General features: G+C 64.4%; 1 protein-coding gene across 2 annotated transcripts in view; it reads right to left on the bottom strand.

Moving 5' to 3' along the window:
* Positions 1-15,977, bottom strand: part of CLCNKA (chloride voltage-gated channel Ka) — a 32,374-nt gene that overhangs the window by 1,378 nt on the left and 15,019 nt on the right. For both annotated transcript variants that reach the window (XM_075906340.1, XM_075906342.1), the window contains 12 exons: positions 15,026-15,151; positions 10,228-10,312; positions 9,745-9,846; positions 8,404-8,488; positions 7,045-7,218; positions 6,264-6,333; positions 5,796-5,906; positions 5,396-5,609; positions 4,940-5,073; positions 4,435-4,535; positions 3,753-3,836; positions 2,032-2,118 (listed from right to left, as the gene is read on the bottom strand). In XM_075906340.1, the coding sequence (XP_075762455.1) occupies positions 2,032-2,118; positions 3,753-3,836; positions 4,435-4,535; positions 4,940-5,073; positions 5,396-5,609; positions 5,796-5,906; positions 6,264-6,333; positions 7,045-7,218; positions 8,404-8,488; positions 9,745-9,846; positions 10,228-10,312; positions 15,026-15,151 (1,373 nt within the window). The remainder of the gene's footprint in view (positions 1-2,031; positions 2,119-3,752; positions 3,837-4,434; positions 4,536-4,939; positions 5,074-5,395; positions 5,610-5,795; positions 5,907-6,263; positions 6,334-7,044; positions 7,219-8,403; positions 8,489-9,744; positions 9,847-10,227; positions 10,313-15,025; positions 15,152-15,977) is intronic.

Below are 15,977 nucleotides of genomic sequence, written 5' to 3'. Positions count from 1 at the left end.
CCCTTTCGCCCTACCCCGCTCCTGCTGGTCTCAGTCCCCCTCCCCTGCCGGCCCCAGCCCTTTCGCCCTACCCCGCTCCTGCTGGTCTCAGTCCCCCTCCCCTGCCGGCCCCAGCCCTTTCGCCCTACCCCGCTCCTGCTGGTCCCAGTCCCCCTCCCCTGCTCCTGCCGGCCCAGCCCTTTCGCCCTACCCCGCTCCTGCTGGTCCCAGTCCCCCTCCCCTGCCCCTGCTGGCCCAGCCCTTTCGCCCTACCCCGCTCCTGCTGGTCCCAGTCCCCTTCCCCTGCTCCTGCCGGCCCAGCCCTTTCGCCCTACCCCGCTCCTGCTGGTCCCAGTCCCCTTCCCCTGCCCCTGCCGGCCCAGCCCTTTCGCCCTACCCCGCTCCTGCTGGTCCCAGTCCCCTTCCCCTGCTCCTGCCGGCCCAGCCCTTTCGCCCTACCCCGCTCCTGCTGGTCCCAGTCCCCCTCCCCTGCTCCTGCCGGCCCAGCCCTTTCGCCCTACCCCGCTCCTGCTGGTCCCAGTCCCCCTCCCCTGCCCCTGCCGGCCCAGCCCTTTCGCCCTACCCCGCTCCTGCTGGTCCCAGTCCCCCTCCCCTGCCCCTGCCGGCCCAGCCCTTTCGCCCTACCCCGCTCCTGCTGGTCCCAGTCCCCCTTCCCTGCCCCTGCTGGCCCAGCCCTTTCGCCCTACCCCACTCCTGCTGGTCCCAGTCCCCCTCCCCTGCCCCTGCCGGCCCAGCCCTTTCGCCCTACCCCGCTCCTGCTGGTCCCAGTCCCCCTCCCCTGCCCCTGCCGGCCCAGCCCTTTCGCCCTACCCCGCTCCTGCTGGTCCCAGTCCCCCTCCCCTGCCCCTGCCGGCCCAGCCCTTTCGCCCTACCCCGCTCCTGCTGGTCCCAGTCCCCCTTCCCTGCCCCTGCCGGCCCAGCCCTTTCGCCCTACCCCGCTCCTGCTGGTCCCAGTCCCCCTCCCCTGCCCCTGCCGGCCCAGCCCTTTCGCCCTACCCCGCTCCTGCTGGTCCCAGTCCCCCTCCCCTGCCCCTGCCGGCCCAGCCCTTTCGCCCTACCCCGCTCCTGCTGGTCCCAGTCCCCTTCCCCTGCTCCTGCCGGCCCAGCCCTTTCGCCCTACCCCGCTCCTGCTGGTCCCAGTCCCCCTCCCCTGCCCCTGCCGGCCCAGCCCTTTCGCCCTACCCCGCTCCTGCTGGTCCCAGTCCCCTTCCCCTGCCCCTGCCGGCCCAGCCCTTTCGCCCTACCCCGCTCCTGCTGGTCCCAGTCCCCTTCCCCTGCCCCTGCCGGCCCAGCCCTTTCGCCCTACCCCGCTCCTGCTGGTCCCAGTCCCCCTTCCCTGCCCCTGCCGGCCCAGCCCTTTCGCCCTACCCCGCTCCTGCTGGTCCCAGTCCCCTTCCCCTGCCCCTGCCGGCCCAGCCCTTTCGCCCTACCCCGCTCCTGCTGGTCCCAGTCCCCCTTCCCTGCCCCTGCCGGCCCAGCCCTTTCGCCCTACCCCGCTCCTGCTGGTCCCAGTCCCCTTCCCCTGCCCCTGCCGGCCCAGCCCTTTTGCCCTACCCCGCTCCTGCTGGTCCCAGCCCTTTCGCCCTACCCCGCTCCTGCTGGTCCCAGCCCTTTCGCCCTACCCCGCTCCTGCTGGTCCCAGTCCCCCTCCCCTGCCCCTGCTGGCCCCAGCACTTTCGCCCTACCCCGCTCCTGCTGGTCTCAGTCCCCCTCCCCTGCCGGCCCCAGCCCTTTCGCCCTACCCCGCTCCTGCTGGTCTCAGTCCCCCTCCCCTGCCGGCCCCAGCCCTTTCGCCCTACCCCGCTCCTGCTGGTCTCAGTCCCCCTCCCCTGCCGGCCCCAGCCCTTTCGCCCTACCCCGCTCCTGCTGGTCCCAGTCCCCCTCCCCTGCTCCTGCTGGCCCAGCACTTTCGCCCTACCCCGCTCCTGCTGGTCTCAGTCCCCCTCCCCTGCCGGCCCCAGCCCTTTCGCCCTACCCCGCTCCTGCTGGTCCCAGTCCCCCCCACCCCACTTCTGCCGGCCCCAGGCCCACCTCGCTCCGAGAAACGGTCCCAACGATCTGCCCCAAGGAGGTGACGAAGACACGCTGCAGGTTTAGCAGCTCAAATAGGTTATGAGCCTGGAAGAGGAGAGGAAGCCAGTGGGGCCAGGGTGATGTGGCATCAGCAGAGCCCTCCCTGTGCCCAGCGGTGCCCTCAGTGTGGGGACAGCAGGGCCCACTCAAGCCTGGAACTGCTGGGGGGAGCTGGGCCCAAGGCTTCTCCATTGCACCCGCCCTGCACCCTCCCAGGTAAGTTCAGGGCCTGCAGCCTCCCCTGCTGAGAGATGGGTTCAGGGAGCCCCATGCCCTGCACTGCAGTGACCACCAGATGCTCGTGCTCCGCAGGGGAAACCCATCCCAAAGCAGCTGGAGTTCCTTACAGGGACTGTCCTATCACAACCCTCCCGGGGGCCCAGAGCAGGAGGTGGGGGGTGGAGTGGGGGCGCTCAAGGCAGCACATTGGAGACTGTTGAAGTGTGAGGGAGTGCAGGAGGGGGATGGGGATGTGGGGGGGCAGGGAGTTGGTGAGATGGGGGTCACAGTGCAGGAGTTGGGTTGTGGGGGGCTCAGGGCAGGGGGTGTAGGGAGGCAGGGGGCTGAAGCTTTTCCCCTGAGATTTGTATCAGGGCTGCTTGCTGTTCCCTTCCTGTCCCGGTCAGGGAGCGGGAGCAAAGTGACAGGCTTTGTCTGCCCCTTGTCCTCCCCAGCCACAGGGAGAAGAAAGCAGCAAACTGGGACTTTCCCCTCGCTCCCTGACAGTGAAGAAGGGGAACAGCCAGCAACATCCTTCTGGTACAAATCTTGGGGAGGAGGCTCCAGCACATGCCAGGGGGGCTCGGAGCTGGAGCAGCCCTGGATAGGGAGCGTGCCCCCAGACTGGCCCTTTCACCTGCCTGCTGCTTAGCCAGCAGCCTGCAGGAGAGCCCTGGGAGTCGGTGGGAGCGCGCTGCCCTCCTCCAGCAGCTGTCTGGCCCCTGTTACCGGCTCATTTCCACCTCTGCATGGAACCAAACAAATGCATCTGGAGCCAGAACTTTGTGAGGCTGGGGGAGCAGGTGAAGCCTGCCCAGACCTCTCTGCCTCCGACCATGTAGCTGGGTCTTTACATCCCACTCATGGCCGTGGGGACTAAAGGTCACGTCGCGTGTGACCTGCATACGAAACCGACAACCCTTCAGTTCACGGGGCCAGGGCTCTACGCAAGCAGCCTCGCTCTTGGTTTGACTGCAGGGCCAGGGCTGTATTTCGATAGCCAGGACACCTGCCTGGCCTTCCCGCAGCCACCCCAGCTCTGCCAGGCAGGTTTCTCACTGCAGCTGGCTCGGGTTCTGCTGGCCCCATTTAGGTGGGGAGCTGTGTGCATCCCTCTTAGGGCTGTGCATAGCGAGAGACTGTGTCTCACTGTGCCCAGGCTGCACTGCAGGGACTTTTCACAGGCTCCGCACAGGAGCTTTGACTTGCTCCATTTCTGACCTGGGCCGGTTCACCCCCCCTTAGGTAACCTGGGGACTCCCAGCTTCCCAGGGATTCCCCCTCTTGATGCCGAACTTAGTGCGGACACCTGATTGGCACAGCCCCCTGCAGCCCAGAGCTCCTAAGTGCAAGTGACCCGCCAGCCTTAGCCTCCCACGCAGCTGGAATAACAGGCGTGTGCCACCGCGACTGGCTTCTTGTGAGCTCAGTCTCCCCCACAGCCCTTCCCACACCCTTACCTGGTGCAGAGACGTCCACGGAGACAGCTGGAGGGTTATTGGCTCGATGGTGCAGTCGTCCCCCAGCGTCCCGTTGGAGTGAGACTGTTGGGGAACAGGGGCCGTGGGCACGGCAGGTCTGCAGAGGCTGTTGTAGCGGTGCCGCTTTCAAAGGGCACTCCCAGGGGGACAGCCCAGGGCTGGGACTCAGCAAAGTGCTGCCCCCTTCATAGGGCGGAGCCTCCACAGTGGGAGTGGTCCCTGCAGATATTAGGGGCAGGGAGAAGTGCCCTCCACAGCCCCTGCCTGGGCTGGTGTCTCTGGGCATGCTGCTGCCTGTAGCGCTGAGCCCTCCCCCACTGAAGGAGGGCCAGGCTGTGACACAGCCACTCGTGGTTCTGGGGAGGAAAGGGGCTGCCCCGTGGCTCCCTGGCTGCCCTGGAGGAAGCGCTGGAATGTACAATACTGCTTAGCCGTGTGGCTGCAGAGCCTCCCCCCTCGCCCTGGGCTGAAGCGGTGAGAAGGGAAGGTGCTCTGAGGTGGCTGACTGGAGGGAGGGGCAGCCGCCAGCCCAGGGATCCCACCAGCCCCTCCCAGGTCTGGCTGGACGCTGGTTTCTCGACTTCGCTCTGTGCTAAGGGCTGCTGGCTGGAGGGGCTCCCCCAGGGCAGTGTGGGCAGCAGGGGGAGTGCTCTGAGCCTACCTTCTCCTCTGGCTCCTTCTCCCCTGGCGTGGCCTCATCATGGGTCTGGAGGTATCTCACCAGTGTGGCTCTTTGCACCATGCCCACCAGAATCAGAGACTCTGGAGGAAAGGAGACAGGACATGGGAGGAGGGCAGGACAGGTGGCTCATCCCTGACACCAACTGACCATTTCACAGTCCTAGGCCGAGGCTGATGGGCACCGCAAGGGCTGTGGCCAGGGAGACTGCTCCATGCCAAGGGCTCTGTTAAGCCATGGATGCTCTTCCACCAAGATAAGGCTGCTCGTGCCCCTGGCCCAGGGCCCCCAGTAATAAGGAGATAGGCCAGCGATGCCCGTCAAAGGGAACTGCTCCAGGAGCTCTGTCCCTGCCAGACTAGCAGGGCCCAGTTCCAGGGCAAAGCGGGGGATGGAAAGAAAAAGGGTGGGGGAGGAAAGGAGATGCAGATGGACAGCGGAGACTGGGAAGGGCCAGTGGGGTCTGAGTGCGGTGTGGGCATGCTACCTGCGCTCTCCACAATGGGGTACTCCAAGTCGTCAGTAGAGGTCACAACTCTGAGGATCTCCTCAAAGCCGGCGCCCTTGGCCAGAACTGCAAAGTGGGGGTTCATGAACTGGCGAGTGGTCACACTGTAGGAGCTGGGGATGGAAGGGCCACAGGTGAGCCAGGGCAAAGGGGTGAGTGCTCCCCTCTGACCTGCACCGAGACCTCTGGACAGCCACCATCCCCAAACCAGGCACCTCACACCGAGAGCAGGGTGGCCATGGGAGTTGGGGACCCTGCGGTTCATCTGGGGTTAACCCCGGTGCACCAGGGCCCCTCTCCTGCCTCAGCTCTGCCCTTTGTGCCAGGCATGCCTTCGCCACCCAGCCGTGGTGCCAGCCTCCAGCGCCTCCAGCTCCAGCTGGCTGCCTACCTGGCCCTGTGGAAGCCCTGCACCAGCCTCTCCCCGGGGCTCACCCGATGTGCCGGCTCCTGATGCGGGGCAGGTAGGGCAGCTTCTTCACGATGATGGTGCCGTCGTAGAACGAGGGCTGGAACTTCTGGGCAATGGCATTGGCCACCAGCACAGCCAGGGTGACAGGCAGGATGTGGGCAATCTGCCCGGTCATTTCAAAGGCCAGCAGGGCAGTGGAGAGCGTGTGCGTGACCGAGCCCGAGAAAGCAGCTGCCCCTGTCGGGACAATGTCAAGAGCAGTAACCTCCTGGTGCAGCCTCGTGCCCAGGGAGTGGCTCTGCCAGGGGCTTGTGCCCAGCTACCGTGCAAGCCATGGAGCCACTGTGCGACAACCCCTCCCCCGCTGCCATTGGGGAGGGGAAGGAGAGGGGAAGACATGCCTGAGACATGCTAGCGACTCACCAGCCAGCGCGTACCCGCCTGGAGTGATGGTGTTAACTGAGCCATCCGACTGGATCCCATGGGGGAAGAGCAAGGCGACCCCTTCTCCCACCAAACGCCCGATCGCAGCCCCTGGCAACACAGTCACAGCTGGATTCACCCACACCGATCTGCAGGTCACATGAGTCCCCACTTCCCAGGTCCCCAGTGGGCTCCTCCGGGACAGGACTTGAGTGTGTGTCCCACCGGAGCAGGAGCCAAAGTTCCCAAGAGCCGGGGTGGATCTTGCAAGCACTTGCTGCTTTTCCCTCCCAGAATTTTCTGCTCTGGGTGTGGAGGGATCCCAGCAGCCGCCACTTAGCGCTGAGTGATAAAGGGCTGGCCCAATTGTCAGCCCCTATGCGCTGGGCTGGTAGTAAGGGCAGACACATGGGCCATCCAGGCTTGTGTGCCGAAAGGGGTACAAAGGGCAGGCTGAAATGGTCTCACCGTACACAAAGATCGGCATGAAGTACCCAGCAGGCATCGGCATGGTGGTGGCCAAGATCAGCATCCAGAACTTTAACAAATGAGGAAGCAGGAGCGAGTAAGGCACCCACACACATGCACCTGCCGCGCCCTTCCCTCGCCCACAGTGGTCCCAGCCACCAAACCAATCTGCAAAGCTCTCCACCCAGCAGCAAGCCCTGCTCTCCTCATACACCTGCCCCTTAGCAAGTCAGGGTTCCTAGCCAGACCCACCTCACCCGGAGGCGACAGTTCTGCCAGGGGACCCGAAAGGGTTCGGAGATGTGCTGAGCTGCTCTCAGCTGACTGCCAAGCATGACATGGGGGATCTGGTTTTTAGCCCTCAGGTCCCTGCCAGGAGACACAGCGAGGCACCCCAGGAGCTGCTGGCTACGCCTCCCCGCACACGTGAAACGAGGCTTACGGGCTCTGACGACAAAGGGTTCTGCGGCCGGCTGATCCCCGTCTAGACTACCGCACTGAGCCGACAATCAGCTGATCGGCACAGCGCGGCCGCCATTTTGATGTAAATGAAGCAGCGATTATTGAAATTGCTGTTTCATTTTGCTATGTCTGGTCAACTCATCTCCATGGCTCTGCCGATGGAGCCGTGTAGTCCAGACACACCCCTAGGGAGCAGGCTCTTGGTTCACCCTGAAGGACCCAAGAGACTGGGAGCTCCTGACGCCCACAGAGCACTGAGCTGCCTGTAGACTCAGACGCATGGCAGCTAATTTCATGGAGACCTCCACAGGCCCGATACCTTCATCACCAGGAAGAGCGCCAGGCTGCCATAGATGGTAATGCGGGGCTCCCACCACTCAAGCCACAGGTTTTTAGGGTCAACTTGAAGAGGCCTGGCCAGCGATGCATTCTGGGACAGAATGCCCCACGTCTGGTTGTCAAAGAGGGAGGTGAGATGCTCCTTCATGCTGAGCTGGGAAAGGAGGAGACGGCGCTGAGCCCTGCCAGCCAGGAGGAGGCGATGCTGAAAATGGCTCGCATGCTCAGACAGAGTCCGTTTCTCCTGGCTCCTGGCTCCACAGAGGTCAGTAACGTGATGGTGCACAACTGGTCCGGCCTGCTACCCCTACCTGCTCCAGTAAGCCTGGAATACCAGAGTGGGGGGATATGGGCTTCAGAGGGCTGCTGCCCTGCCAGGGGGATCTTGGGTGGGAGGCAGAGAGGACCTAGTGTGTGGGCTAAGGAGATAGGGAACCCAGAGGTGCAGCCAACCCTGGGAGATGGTTGGAGCTGGACTTCAGTATGAAGAGGGCAATGTCCTTTGCTTGTAAAGCCAGACCCCAGGGCGGGTGCTATTCATCTCTCTGAGAGTAGAAAAGGCCCCTGAGCGAAACATAAGGGGAGTGTCCTGGAGTCAATGATTGTCCATGTATATTCCAATTTAGAACTCCAGCCCTGGAGACACTGGTGAGCAGGTTGGACAGGCACCTGTCAGGGATGATCTAGACGGTGCTTGGTGCTGCCAGTCCCATATGAGGAGAGGCTAAAGCGACTGGGACTTTTCAGTTTAGAAAAGAGGAGACTGAGGGGGGATATGATAGAGGTCTATATAATCAGGAGTGGTGTGGAGAGGGCGGATCAAGAAAAGTTATTTATTAGTTCCCATAATAGAAGAACTAGAGGACACCAAATGAAATTAATGGGTAGCAGGTTTAAAACTAATAAAAGGAAGTTCTTCTTCACACAGCGTGTAGTCAACCTGTGGAACTCCTTGCCAGAGGAGGCTGTGAAGGCTAGGACTATAATAGAGTTTAAAGAGAAGCTAGATAATTTCATGGAGGTTAGGTCCATAAAAGGCTATTAGCCAGGGGATAAAATGGTGTCCTTGGCCTCTGTTTGTCAGAGGCTGGAGAGGGATGGCAGAAGACAAATGGCTTGTTCATTGTCTTCAGTCCACCCCCTCTGGAGCACCTGGTGCTGGCCACTGTCGGCAGACAGGATACTGGGCAAGATGGACCTTTGGTCTGACCCAGTACGGCCGTTCTTATGTTCTTATGACTCCACGACCTCTTGAGGACCCTGCCAGGTGTCGTGTTCTATGACTCTGTGGTTAGATCCCCATTGGTCACAGGATCCCAAGGCCTAGGCCAGTACTTACCCTGGATGCCATGAAGTGCCCCAGGCTGGGCGGGAACGTGATGGAGGCGAGCAGGAGGGCCACCAGAGAGGAATAAATGGGCTTGCTGGAAAAGGCAGATCAGTTCAGAGGGGAAACTGAGCTAATGCGCCCTGGTGCGGGGCTCCAATAACTGGCTGGCTGGGGGCAGGGCGCTGGATGTTGCCAGCCACCAGCATGGGTAAAGTTTCCATGCCAGTTCTGGGCATGGGCAGCCCACCCCTCCCGTTCTGACCCCCATCCTTCACAGTCAGAGCCCAAACCACTCCCCGCCTCCATTGCCCACCCCCCCAGCACTGGATAGACCATAGTCCCTGGGTGGCCAGAGCATATGCAGGCTCCAGCCCTGAATCTCAAGCAACACAGTTACTGCCCCAGCCAGCCACGGGGATCTGGCAGCCGGCCAGCCTGATGGCCATGCTCCCACCCTGAGACCCGCCACACACCTTGCCCTGAGCTTCTGCCCTGAGACGCCATACACCCAGCTTCCTGCCCCTCCCACATTTCTGTCCTGAGACCTGGGCCCCACGCCCCCCTGTCCTGACTCCTGCACCCCTGTCCTGAGCCCCCCAACTTCCCAAAACCCCTGACCTGAGAGGGATGCACCCCCCCACACCCCAACCCCCTGCTGTGAGTCCCCCCAGCCCTCAATCCCCTGCCCTGAACTCCCCCACAGTCACACACCTGCCCTGCGCCCCCAGCACTCCAATCACACTTACATGTCTTATGAGTACTGTTGTATTACAACACCCCAACCCTCGGCCCAAAGGGGGGGCGCAATACAACCGTACCTGCAGGAAATGTCAGTTTCTTTTACCCCTGGCTCTGTCACACTCTGGCCCTGTGCTCTGACTACAGGGAAGGGGAGGGCCAGGGAGACTGCAGGTTGGGAAGACACAACTCCTATGAATTCTCCCATAGGGTGCAAATCCAGCACAGGTTCAGGAGCAGGAAGGAGGTTTCCTCTCCCTCCTGCAGCAGAGAAGGTGACCGAGCATCTCTGCGTATTCTGGGGCCCTAGGATGTGTGCACAGCAGTTGAGGAGCCAAGAACTATCCAGCATGAAGGCCTTGCAGGAAAGGGGCCTTGCTTGCTGACCATGGAAAAGGGAATGGACGGGCCGGGGGGGAATGAACAGCCCCTGGGGACTGAGCCCAGGAAGGGCGTGGTGGGTGATGGAGGGTACAGCAGAGAGACAGGGCCAGGGCAGAGACAGTCTTTGGCCACAGGCCTGCTGAGGGAAGTGGCTTGCACAGCTCCCATCCTGCTGCACTTTAGGGCCAGCCCCCACCCCGAGAATGCCCCTCCCCCCAGAACACCTACTCTGCAGCCAGCAGCTTGGCGGTGAGCGAGTTCCTCCGGACGTAGCCCAGGAGCCAGCGCTGACAGAAGAGGTATGCACAGCCTGCGACCCCACAGATCCCCCTGGCAAGAGGCAAGACTGAGCAGCAGGAATTACCCCTCACCCCACCCTCCATGACAAGCGGAGCGCTACCCGCACACGGGTCCAGGGTAATTTCATGACCAGGCATGCCGACACCGGAGCACGGAGCCCACGGGCAGTGCTGTGCCCGGGCTCTGTGGCGCATGCCTGGTCTTGCAGCCCCGCCCTGCTCCTTATGGCTTGTCACCGCACACGCCTGGCAAGCAAGGCACTGCCAGGGCAGCGCTAGAGGGAGGCAGAATGTTGCCTCTGTAAGTGGCCCACAGCAGCCGTAGGACTTGATACAGTTTTGCCAGGCCCCGGGTAGCAAGCTCCCCATGGGCACCGCTCCTCAGCACAGCACAAAGTAACCCTGCTCCTACCCCAGTGCCATGAAGAAGAACGTCTCTGGGAGATCAAAGGGGAAATCGATCTTGAAACTGGTCTTGAAGAGAGCAGTGATGGTTTCTGAGAGAAGGAGTCGACAGTCAGCACCACACTGGCAGCTCACAACACGCGCTCCACGGCCACTCGCCCAACGGTGTCGGGGGCAGAGGGACACAGACATCTGAAGACTGTCCCCACCCCTGCCTGGCCCCTTCCCCCCAAGCGCCCACCCCTGCCTGGCCCCTTCCCCCCAAGCGCCCACCCCTGCCTGGCCCCTCCACCCCAAAGCGCCCACCCCTGCCTGGCCCCTCCATCCCAAAGCGCCCACCCCTGCCTGGCCCCTCCATCCCAAAGCACCCACCCCTGCCTGGCCCCTTCCCCCCAAGCGCCCACCCCTGCCTGGCCCCTTCCCCCCAAGCGCCCACCCCTGCCTGGCCCCTTCCCCCCAAGCGCCCACCCCTGCCTGGCCCCTCCACCCCAAAGCGCCCACCCCTGCCTGGCCCCTCCATCCCAAAGCGCCCACCCCTGCCTGGCCCCTCCATCCCAAAGCACCCACCCCTGCCTGGCCCCTCCACCCCAAAGCACCCACCCCTGCCTGGCCCCTCCACCCCAAAGCACCCACCCCTGCCTGGCCCCTTCCCCCCAAGCACCCACCCCTGCCTGGCCCCTCCACCCCAAAGCGCCCACCCCTACCTGGCCCCTCCACCCCAAAGCGCCCACCCCTACCTGGCCCCTCCACCCCAAAGTGCCCACCCCTGCCTGGCCCCTCCATCCCAAAGCGCCCACCCCTGCCTGGCCCCTCCATCCCAAAGCACCCACCCCTGCCTGGCCCCTTCCCCCCAAGCACCCACCCCTGCCTGGCCCCTCCACCCCAAAGCGCCCACCCCTGCCTGGCCCCTCCATCCCAAAGCGCCCACCCCTGCCTGGCCCCTCCACCCCAAAGCACCCACCCCTGCCTGGCCCCTTCCCCCCAAGCGCCCACCCCTGCCTGGCCCCTCCACCCCAAAGCGCCCACCCCTGCCTGGCCCCTCCACCCCAAAGCACCCACCCCTGCCTGGCCCCTTCCCCCCAAGCGCCCACCCCTGCCTGGCCCCTTCCCCCCAAGCGCCCACCCCTGCCTGGCCCCTCCACCCCAAAGCGCCCACCCCTGCCTGGCCCCTCCACCCCAAAGCACCCACCCCTGCCTGGCCCCTTCCCCCCAAGCGCCCACCCCTGCCTGGCCCCTCCACCCCAAAGCGCCCACCCCTGCCTGGCCCCTCCACCCCAAAGCGCCCACCCCTGCCTGGCCCCTCCACCCCAAAGCACCCACCCCTGCCTGGCCCCTTCCCCCCAAGCGCCCACCCCTGCCTGGCCCCTTCCCCCCAAGCGACCACCTCTGCCTGGCCCCTTCCCCCCAAGCACCCACCCCTGCCTGGCCCCTTCCTCCCAAGCACCCACCCCTGCCTGGCCCCTTCCCCCCAAGCGACCACCTCTGCCTGGCCCCTTCCCCCCAAGCACCCACCCCTGCCTGGCCCCTTCCCCCCAAGCGACCACCTCTGCCTGGCCCCTTCCCCCCAAGCACCCACCCCTGCCTGGCCCCTTCCTCCCAAGCGCCCACCCCTGCCTGGCCCCTTCCCCCCAAGCGCCCACCCCTGCCTGGCCCCTTCCCCCCAAGCACCCACCCCTGCCTGGCCCCTTCCCCCCAAGCGCCCACCCCTGCCTGGCCCCTCCACCCCAAGCACCCACCCCTGCCTGGCCCCTTCCCCCCAAGCACCCACCCCTGCCTGGCCCCTCCACCCCCAAGCACCCACCCCTGCCTGGCCCCTCCACCCCAAAGCGCCCACCCCTGCCTGGCCCCTCCACCCCAAAGCACCCACCCCTGCCTGGCCCCTTCCCCCCAAGCGCCCACCCCTGCCTGGCCCCTTCCCCCCAAGCACCCACCCCTGCCTGGCCCCTCCACCCCAAAGCGCCCACCCCTGCCTGGCCCCTCCACCCCAAAGCGCCCACCCCTGCCTGGCCCCTCCACCCCAAAGCACTCACCCCTGCCTAGCCCCTTCCCCCCAAGCGCCCACCCCTGCCTGGCCCCTCCACCCCAAAGCGCCCACCCCTGCCTGGCCCCTCCACCCCAAAGCACCCACCCCTGCCTGGCCCCTTCCCCCCAAGCACCCACCCCTGCCTGGCCCCTTCCCCCCAAGCGCCCACCCCTGCCCAGCCTCTTCTCCCCAAGCGCCCACCCCTGCCTGGCCCCTCCACCCCAAAGCGCCCACCCCTGCCTGGCCCCTTCCCCCCAAGCGCCCACCCCTGCCTGGCCCCTCCACCCCAAAGCGCCCACCCCTGCCTGGCCCCTCCACCCCAAGCACCCACCCCTGCCTGGCCCCTTCCCCCCAAGCACCCACCCCTGCCTGGCCCCTCCACCCCCAAGCACCCACCCCTGCCTGGCCCCTCCACCCCAAAGCGCCCACCCCTGCCTGGCCCCTCCACCCCAAAGCACCCACCCCTGCCTGGCCCCTTCCCCCCAAGCGCCCACCCCTGCCTGGCCCCTTCCCCCCAAGCGACCACCTCTGCCTGGCCCCTTCCCCCCAAGCACCCACCCCTGCCTGGCCCCTTCCTCCCAAGCACCCACCCCTGCCTGGCCCCTTCCCCCCAAGCGACCACCTCTGCCTGGCCCCTTCCCCCCAAGCACCCACCCCTGCCTGGCCCCTTCCCCCCAAGCGACCACCTCTGCCTGGCCCCTTCCCCCCAAGCACCCACCCCTGCCTGGCCCCTTCCTCCCAAGCGCCCACCCCTGCCTGGCCCCTTCCCCCCAAGCGCCCACCCCTGCCTGGCCCCTTCCCCCCAAGCACCCACCCCTGCCTGGCCCCTTCCCCCCAAGCGCCCACCCCTGCCTGGCCCCTCCACCCCAAGCACCCACCCCTGCCTGGCCCCTTCCCCCCAAGCACCCACCCCTGCCTGGCCCCTCCACCCCCAAGCACCCACCCCTGCCTGGCCCCTCCACCCCAAAGCGCCCACCCCTGCCTGGCCCCTCCACCCCAAAGCACCCACCCCTGCCTGGCCCCTTCCCCCCAAGCGCCCACCCCTGCCTGGCCCCTTCCCCCCAAGCACCCACCCCTGCCTGGCCCCTCCACCCCAAAGCGCCCACCCCTGCCTGGCCCCTCCACCCCAAAGCGCCCACCCCTGCCTGGCCCTTCCACCCCAAAGCACTCACCCCTGCCTAGCCCCTTCCCCCCAAGCGCCCACCCCTGCCTGGCCCCTCCACCCCAAAGCGCCCACCCCTGCCTGGCCCCTCCACCCCAAAGCACCCACCCCTGCCTGGCCCCTTCCCCCCAAGCACCCACCCCTGCCTGGCCCCTTCCCCCCAAGCGCCCACCCCTGCCCAGCCTCTTCTCCCCAAGCGCCCACCCCTGCCTGGCCCCTCCACCCCAAAGCGCCCACCCCTGCCTGGCCCCTCCATCCCAAAGCACCCACCCCTGCCTGGCCCCTTCCCCCCAAGCACCCACCCCTGCCTGGCCCCTCCACCCCAAAGCGCCCACCCCTGCCTGGCCCCTCCACCCCAAAGCGCCCACCCCTGCCTGGCCCCTCCACCCCAAAGCGCCCACCCCTGCCTGGCCCCTCCACCCCAAAGCACCCACCCCTGCCTGGCCCCTCCACTCCAAAGCACCCACCCCTGCCTGGCCCCTCCACCCCAAGCGCCCACCCCTGCCCAGCCTCTTCTCCCCAAGAGCCCACCCCTGCCTGGCCCCTTCCCCCCAAGCGCCCACCCCTGCCTGGCCCCTTCCCCCCAAGCGCCCACCCCTGCCCAGCCTCTTCTCCCCAAGCGCCCACCCCTGCCTGGCCCCTCCACCCCAAAGCCTGGTCTGGCCATTTCTCCCCAAGGGCCAGGGTAGGGGGTGGGGCTCAGCAAGGAGTGTGGGTGGGGTGCAGGGACAGAGCGTGGCAGGAGGACCCGGGGGTGGGGGGCTCAAATGGGGGTGGTCCAGATGTTATGCTTATAGGAAGTACACAGAATCCTTGTCAGGGGAAAAAGCAACACACCTAGACGTAGCCACCGCGGTTATTGAAAATACAACATGAAAAACAGCATATGCATTCACACACACACACACACACACTATCACATTCATACAAACACTCGCACACACACTCACACATACACTCACGTGCACACACACTCACACACACACTCACACACACTCGCACACACACTCACACATACACTCACACACACTCGCACACACACTCACACACACTCGCACACACTATCACACTCATACAAACACACTCTCGAGCACACACACACACACAGGCGCGTTTCTTATAAGAAAAACACACATGCTTGATGAGCGGGGTTCATGGAGTGGGGAGCCGGGGGGGGTAACTCATCCGGATGGTCACTGAGCAGGGGCTGGGGGGGCTCAGTGGAAGGGTCTGGGTACGATGGGTCTGGATGCAGAGAGGTTGGGATCCCTCCCCATTGGAATCCCTCGCGCTGGGTTGAGGAGCGACCAGTATGGGGGGGGGAGGAGTTTGCAGAGCTTCCTGCAATTGGGGGCGGGCTGCCCTGGCCTAGAGGCTCCTAGCCTCTAAGCAACTGTAGCCCCTGACAACCTCCCAGCCCAGGTCTCCCGGCCAAGCTCTGGCCTAGCCTGACTTTGCTCATCTGGGGAGCTCTAGGAGCTGCCAGCACAAGGCGGTAGGGCCAGTCACCAGGGCAACGCCGTGATGAGGCCGCCCAGCTGTGTGCACAGATGCCCATGGGGGGTGTGACCTTCTCCTGGTGGGCCATCCCGCCACTCCTCCACCAGCCCCGCTCTCTACCTTGTTCGCTGCTGAAGACGGAGAGCAGGCGGAACATGAAGGCTCCGCAGGTGGCAGAGAAGAAGCCCCTCCAATAGTCCCTGACAGCAAAGTGGGATGACATCACCTCAATGCTGAACAGGACCCCTGGGAAGGAGAGGGCTCAGGTTACAAGGGTGGCAAATCCGTCAGGCGTTTGAGCAGGCCCAGAGCGAGCTGGCTGCCTATAGAGGTTGGAGCAGACACAGTCTGAACCAGGGGCTGGTGCCATATTTTCTGTCAAAGTCAAGTGCTTGTTAAACGCTGGGGAAAACACAGAGCAGCAAGGACCAGATCCTTACACCAGGATACGTCTACATTGCAGGCTTCTTGCTCAAGAAGCCTTTTGCACAAGAGTTTTTGCACAAAAACATCTTGCTCAAGAGCGCATCCACACCTCAAAGCACATCACAAAAGCCATATGCGGCCACTGCATGGACGCTCTTGCGCAAGAAAGCTCTGATGGCCATGTACAAAATGGCCATCAGAGCATCTGTGCTTTTTCCCTCTGAAGCGGCCACACTTGCCTTCTTGCACAATAGCTATAGCACTAAAAGCAGTTGTGCCTCAGAAAAGGACGTTTACCTACAGTGGAAAAAGCTCTCTGTTCTGCCATTTAACTGCCCATTTAATTGTGCAAGAGCTCATGTGAGGTGTGGACACTCCGCAGGTTTTTGCGCAAAAACCTTGTAGTATAGACGCAGCCCAGGAGTCTGGGCCAGCCACAAAGAGGCCACTTAGGCTAGGTCTACAGTACAGAGTTTTTGCGCAAAAGGTGCGTGTGGAAGGGCAAGAGGGGTTTTTTGCGCAAAAAGAGGCAATCGAACAAAGCACAGGTGCTCTGGTGGCCATTCTGTCTATAGCAATCAGAGTGTCCTTTCAGTCTGCACACTCTCTTGTGCAAAAGCTTTTGTAGTGTGGATGTGCTCTTGCG

This window comes from Pelodiscus sinensis, chromosome 23 (assembly GCF_049634645.1).
Source record: "Pelodiscus sinensis isolate JC-2024 chromosome 23, ASM4963464v1, whole genome shotgun sequence".
NCBI lineage: Eukaryota > Metazoa > Chordata > Testudines > Trionychidae > Pelodiscus > Pelodiscus sinensis.
The sequence above is the reverse complement of the archived record's forward strand: the minus strand, read 5'-3'. Positions and strand labels throughout refer to the sequence as shown.